The sequence below is a fragment of the Alligator sinensis genome, unplaced genomic scaffold, assembly GCF_000455745.1.
Source record: "Alligator sinensis unplaced genomic scaffold, ASM45574v1 scaffold233_2, whole genome shotgun sequence".
In the NCBI taxonomy this organism is placed as follows: domain Eukaryota; kingdom Metazoa; phylum Chordata; order Crocodylia; family Alligatoridae; genus Alligator; species Alligator sinensis.
The window spans coordinates 2,577,272-2,584,546 of record NW_005841941.1 but is presented as its reverse complement, the minus strand read 5'-3'; the positions used below and the strand labels follow the sequence as shown (position 1 = coordinate 2,584,546).

Genomic DNA, 7,275 nt, shown 5'->3' with positions numbered 1-7,275 from the left:
AGGTTGGAGATCAGAAGGCAATATTTTACAGTTAGGGTGGCCAAAATCTGGAACCAACTTCCCAGGGATGTGGTCCTCGCCCCTACCTTGGGCAAATTCAAGAGGAGGTTGGATGATCACCTGTCTGGGGTCTTGTGAACCCAGCATTCATTTCTGCCTGTGCCAGGGGGTCAGGCTAGATGATCTGTTCGGGTCCCTCCTGACCCTAGCTACTATGAAACTACTATGAAACTATTACACCTGCATGCATTGGGGTCTTCAAGAGGAGGTTTGGGGTCTTCAAGAGGAGGTTAGATAAGCATCTAGATGGGGTCATCTAGACCCAGCACTCTGTCCTGCCTATGCAGGGGGTCTGACTCGATGATCTATTGAGGTCCCTTCCGACCCTAACATTTATGAATCTATGCTCCAGTAGTAGCCTAATTAGAGATAAATTGCTGTAAATTTACTCCTGAATGAAACAGGTTTAATGCCCCAATGGTTTTGTTCCATTTATGCTGCTATAGGAACACGTAGTAATAACAGCTACATCATAACAGCTGTTCCAATATCAAGTGATACTTGTATAATCTGTTACATCACTCTACACCCTTACAGTTTAACTACCCCTGGATCATCTAGCTCAAGTGCTGTTTCTACTATACAATTTCTAAATTGTTTGATCCCTTTTTTATGAAACAGTACCTTCACACTGCAGTCTCTATGACAGTGACCACCATGCATTAACATAGATAGGGAAGATTTTTAAACATTAACTGGATAAACATATCCTTCCTGAATAAAGAAGGGGAAAACATCAGAAGGAAGCGAGCTACTGACTTTCCCACAGGACTGGAATTTAAAAAGCAGTCTAAATGAGGTAGGTGCCCAATCACCATTGAAATTCAAATAAGAAAGAGGTGCTTACTTCTCATAAGCTCGTATGAAGATAGTTGTACTCCATAAAAATTAATTGGCCAAGCACGTAGTCAACAGGCCTCGATAGTATACCCTCTATGAACACCCACACACTTTAGGTACTTTTACACGTGCTGTGGGAGTGGAAGGGTGAATGAGCTTTAGTTTAGCCCCCACCACCATTTTTAAGCACAGGGATGCTGATGCACAAAATGCAGGAGGCTGCTGGAGCACAGCAATTGCCACACTCCAGCAAACCCAATTAATCGAATCTGCTCCAACGCACTGGAATTCCAATGTGTCAGAGCAGCCTCCGTGCTTGTGTATAGGTGCCCTTTATCAGTAGCAATCAAACTGAATGTTACTACTTGTGATGCATCCTGAAGTTATGAAGAGACAGTCACCATTGTTTTCACAAGAAATTTTGTTTATTAAATTAATGTTTCATCAACATATAGAACCAATAGCGGAAACATTTTCCAGGAAGATTGACAAAATTCATAAATACATATAATTTTCTAACATTGTAGGTATAAACAAATAAAAGCTCTATCTTGCTATTTTGTTTTTTGGGAAGCCACTGAAATCAACTCTCAGTTGGCCATTGAACAAGCAGCAATGAACTCCTGCTGATTCTAAAACGACTATGTCCCCTCTAAAATTTGCTCATTACCAGTCAAAAATGGCAAGATAAAGTATAAAGGACATTTATATTAAAAGGCTTGTTTCACAATTTCTTATAATAGATCTCTTTTCCCCTAATAAGCAGTACACCTCTCTCTTCTAAAAATGCAGCTATAATAAGCAAAGCTTTCAAAAGTGACCAGTGATTTGGGGTGCCAAACTTGAGGCACCTTAAAGATTGATTTTTCTGGAACTGTGCTCATCGTTTCCTGAAAAACAGTTTCCTTTAAGTTGCCAAGACAAGCACCCAAAAAAATGGACATACCCTTATATTGTTAGTCACCTGCAAAAAGTTTTACAGTGATCCAATGAAAAAGCTTCAATAATCCAACATTGCACCTGCTTTTCAAAAACCATCTTTAAAACAGAAGCTTACTGGGAAATACGTGTGGAGCAAGGATCCCTTGTATCCATGCTAGCTTCATGCTTGAGTTATACAGCTCAGTCTTTAAAAATTATGGAGAATTTTTTATCTTCACAGAGGAGATGGAGCAGAAAAAAGTCAAATCACACTTCTCAGGTGACCTCACCTTCAAAGAGTAACTACAGCACTGCAAAAATAAGAAGGGATGGGGCATTCTTTTGCTAATGATGAAACTGCAGGAGGTGCTTCTGTCAACTGATGCTGTGAAATTCTGTTAAGTGTAGTCTTTTCACATGCAGCTAAATCCACCTACAAGTTTATTCATGTACTTACTTGTTGAGCAAACTCCTGAGTGTGGCTGCCAAGAGGGTTGGAGACAGCCTCATTTATGTAACGTATGGCACTGTCCATTTTAATCGAGGGACAAAAATGTCATACAGCAAAATTTAATGAATCTATAGCCAAACAAGGTCAAAATCTTTCCACTGCAGGTTCTCCTGGCTATGAAAGACAATGGAGGGAACAAAGTTGGGGCTAGAAAAAGATATTTTTATGTGGTGTTGGAACTAGAGCTATCACAGCTTTTACAGCTAGTAATAAGTAAGACTTTGTACAATGGATTCGATTACTCACTCCCCAAACACAGGCCCATATTCTACATTTGTCAATTGGTCTCATATCCTTCCACCAGCAAGAGAGTTGATACCTGCGCTTTTTCCATTCCACTGGGAGACATCCCTGTGTCAAGACTGCCCACTAGTCCATTTGGATTCTCTTACTGTACTTCCCTCACCTTAACACACAATAAATAAGTCATGTTACTTGTACACTCTGCCTTTGCTGGTCCATTCTGAAGGAGGAAAATTGCATGAGCCAGCTCCAAACAGGAAAAGGAAACCCATTGCTCCCTACACTCCCTGCACTCCAGGTAATCCTTTCATGGTTTTGAAGCAGAGAGGCACTGCATTTCATTTGAACAGCTGTCTGCTTGAGCTGAAATGGGTCTCTTTGGGTACGTAATGCTGGCGATCTTAAAGAATTCATCTGCGGCATCAAGAGCAATCAGACGATCCTGTCAAAGTAAGAGTTAGAATGACTAGTATCCCAAGATCTGCATTCATTCCCACTCAAAAGTCTCAGACTGGTTCTCCTCAAGTTTAGAAAAACACGAAGCCTTTTCCATCGCCAGCACTGTCATTGCAACTACAAAGAAAGCAATGGCACAGACTTTTATTAAACCAGTGCTAGTAAGGCTGATGCCCTCCAGTACAGAAGCCATTGTATTTGTGCCAAAGGAAGCTAAAAGGTCAAGCCACAAGTGCAGTCTTACATTATAGCTGCTTGCAGATGTGAAAATAAAAATGGTGCTTTGCTTTAAACTTGGCATACTCCTGCATCAAGTCCAGCGCACACCCAGAAGAGGCATTGCGTTAGTTGGATTCAGCTCACCCAATGTCTGTATAGATCAGGCACTTCAGAGGAGCTTTTTTGGTGTTTCTATCTAACCACTGATTGAATCAGCTTTAGGTAAAAGAGCCAAAAAGCCACACTGAAGTGCCTGATCTATACAGACACTGCAGAGCTGGGTCAAACTAAGATGCTGCTTCTTCCAGCTAAGCATTGGGGGGGTCACATGTGTCAGCAGCCTTGATATTCATGTCTTGGAGGCTGACATCTATTGGAATTGTATCCAGTACAATCTGCTACTAGTTGCACAGTTGTAGAGCCAAAGGAGTTCAAACAAGATAGGAACACTTAACTACCTACCACCACAAAGAGGTATCTCTCAGAGAGCTCCCAGCTTGCGGGGAAAATGTTGGTCTCCTCAGAGAGCTTTAACAGGATCTCCTGGGCTTTAGCCGTGTTTTGAGAATCATTGACAACACTAAGTTTAGTGACTGATAGCAGGGAATCTGCTTCCTTCTGGAAACCTAGGAGAAAGGTGTTCAGTCAGTTTTAAGTCAAAGTAACCAAACATGGCAGGATGTAAATGCTGCTGTCGTGGGAGTCATAAGGGGACAAACAAGAGAGAGAAAGCATTAAAAAATTCAATACATGCACTGCATCTATATGCACGGCACTGAATAAGGAGATGCACTTGTGCTTATATGGTCCTTTCTGGGTGCTTGTGTGTATAGCAAGTAAATTCAAAATAGCTTGCCTGCTCCCCACATACCTTAGTGACTATAAGCAAGGGCTGCACATTTTCAGTATTTTTCTGATCAAAACAAAGAAAGGAAAAAAACCAACCCAGTGCAGCAGTACATGTGAAACAGTAAGCAATTTTTTTAAGGAGTCTTCCCATGGAAGAGGGCTGAGCATAATCTCTAAGATCTCTTCATAGCTCCAGCCACAGAAAATCTGTGGTAACATATGACAGAAGATTTGTACAGGAAACCTTATGGTCTTGTGATTAAGACATGGACTAGACAGCAAAATATCTGCTTCTGCCACAATTTTGTGGATTTAATATAATCCCATCCAATGATTGCTCCATGTCTCAACCTTCTCCACTTGTGTGTAAAATAAGTACAGAACTACCTGGGCATAACTGCTTTTTGAACAATACTTTATTATAGTAGCATCTTACACCTAAGGACCTCAATATGTTAGTACTCTAATACAGTGCATCTACTGTAGACTTTAATCTAGACGGGATGGAGAGGCAGGTGTTTTAGCTTGTAAAAGGCTGAAGGGGAGAAAGGAAGAGAGGTTGCTAACAGATGGTTTGTAGAAGCTAATCAAGTCTGACTGACCCAGATAAATGCTGATGCACAATTATCTTTATAAGATTCCCATTCAGCGAATCTGATTCTTTATGAGATTCCCATCTTTCTGAGATTCACATTCAGGGACCCAGAACTCTAATCCTAGTGCTAATGCCCTTTCTCTGTCTAGGAAAAAGCATGGTAAGTTACACTCACTGGGCTTTATTCTCATTGGTCCATCATCTTTTACAGGCTTATAGGTAGGCAATATCTGTGTAAGTCACTAGATTTCTGATGTGCTGGAATCTGGTCTCTATTTTGTCTCGGTGTCAGTAATTACACAAGGGGCAAGGTAATAAGGAAATCAGGCCCAACATACCATTTCCATCCACCTCCAGAGGGCACAGTCAGAAGTGCCTTGATCAATAAATTGATTTTACTGGTCTCAGGATAACTCAGAGCAGTGGAATGGAAAGGTGGACTTGCCAAGAAGTTTAACTTGGTGACACCATACTTTAATTTGCTTACGACTCTGCAGATCTGGTGATATTCACTCAGTGGGGTTGAGTGGGGGATGAATACTTCTTTCATCATTTTTTTTTTTACTGGGAAGATATTTTTGGTCTTTTAAAAAAGAAATCTGTTCTCTCTCAGAGTTTCTGTCTTGCTCATAAAAATCGCATGATGAAATCCTTGTTTACTGTAAAAAACTTCTGCAAGAAGTTTAACATCCTTTGCAGCAGCAAGCCATTAGCTGTCGTGGCCCCCCTGCTTTACGTGTGTCAGGTTAGGGGGTTGTGTCTTGTGGTTGTGTCAGGGTTGACTATGTAGTTTTGCTAATAGGTTAGACCAGAGGTTCCCAAACAGTGGGTCATGACCCCAAATGTGTTATCAGCAACATCAGCAGATGGGGTCATGGGGATGGGGGGCTCTGGGTTGGGAGTGAGGGGCCATGCTGAGGAAAAAGGGTCATGCGGACGAAAAGTTTGGGAAGTACTCGGTTAGACAATGGATTTGTGTATGACAGTTTGGAGCGGGGGTCAGACTAGATGACCTCTGGAAGTCCCTTCCAAACATATTTTTCTGTGATTTAAGTGGACTTTAAATAGATAGACATCATACATGTCATTGGGCGGTAGAAGTGTGCACACTTGTTTCTGCCAGCTGGAGTGCCTCCTCCACTGCTCACTATAACCACGCTACATAAACTTTGTGAAATACTTCTCATTTCACAGTACATTATGCTGGGAAGGGATGGACATGCCATCTCCCCATGCTGCTAAGAATAAATACATGTAATTTTGTCCTCCGGTTTACCTAACTCTTCCAAAATGTGCTTCCACCTGCTTCTCACTTCCCTTCGTGTTTGCCGCAAGGTATAGATGTCATAGTTGAGTTTTTGCCATTCCTGCAAAAAAATGGGAGAAAAAAGATTCAGTGTTCTTCACTGTAAGACACCTCTCCTATGGTTTTTTTCCCATTGATTTCTCCTCACAGGTACACTCCTTGCATTGCATTTTGAGAGGTGTATGCAACAGTAACATTTTACAGGCCAGATCTGCTCCCTGTATAGAAGTGGGTCATAAGTGTTGACTTTACTAACAGAAATGCATTTAATATTTGAACACTGTTAGCAGGGAATGAATGCAGCCATGGATTAAGTGACCTGGAGCATATGAGCATGGATATCATTCATGTGTCAGCATAAGGTTAGTTCTAATTATGAAGCCAATTATAATTGCAATATGAGAATATCTGCTCATCTTTTCAATAGTGTTATTAGACCTAGAGCTGGTTGGAAAGTAAAAAATATTGAATGAGAGCTCTTATCTTCTTTTTGATGAAGAGATGAAAACCAAAACACAATCTTTTTACTTGCGTGAAAAAAAGGAATGGACATTTTCTTCCTAAAGTCCATTTTTCATCAGAACCAAACATTGATCCCACTCAGAATATTATTAGACCCTGTTCATCTACCACTAATGTCAGCAGCCTGGCACCCACTTACTTTAAGATAAATTAGGTCAACTAACTCATGAACATTTCTCAGTTTTCCTTGAGAGTTCAAAACAACTGCATTCTGCTCCCTCACTTATACTGGGATAACTCCCAAGGTACTCTATGGACTTTAAGTCACACTGAAGTTTGATTGCAGATTGTAGCTTAAAAGAAAGATGACTTTATTCATGATCTGTAGGCAGGAAAAATCTAGAGCTGTACTTCATACCTCAGATGGATTATTATAGTTGAAGAAAATACGACAATTCCCAATTTTACTTTTAAATCAGTAGGGTCTGAAGCTCAAACTACACACGCACACACACACGGTCATTAAATGCACAGAAAAATGCTTCTGAGATCCTGGTTGTGTTGCCTCTTCATAGTTTTTTGTAAGTCTATCCTAAAGTGCGTGATGTGTGTAAGCTATGCATAAAGTATACGTAATACATCTTTACTATACATATTCAAGTATCTATATTATACATTTAAAAATAGTTGCATGAAATCCAATGCTGCGCTTGATGGGGCCAGATCTTCAAAAGTGTTCAGATCCTATTTAGATGCCTAAATGAAGGAGAGCCGGTCGGAGCCAGTTGGAGCCGGTTCAAACCGGTCGGAGCC

The 7,275-nt window shown here is 40.8% G+C and overlaps 1 protein-coding gene across 1 annotated transcript in view; it reads right to left on the bottom strand.

The window, feature by feature from the left end:
- Positions 1-1,311: 1,311 nt before the first annotated feature.
- The window catches only part of MREG (melanoregulin), a 44,049-nt gene continuing 38,085 nt past the window's right edge, over positions 1,312-7,275 (bottom strand). Inside the window, exons 4-6 of the mRNA XM_006019969.3 lie at positions 5,971-6,061; positions 3,713-3,876; positions 1,312-3,017 (exon numbers count right to left, since the gene is read on the bottom strand). Coding sequence (XP_006020031.1) covers positions 2,883-3,017; positions 3,713-3,876; positions 5,971-6,061 — 390 coding nt within the window. The 3' untranslated portion in view covers positions 1,312-2,882. The remainder of the gene's footprint in view (positions 3,018-3,712; positions 3,877-5,970; positions 6,062-7,275) is intronic.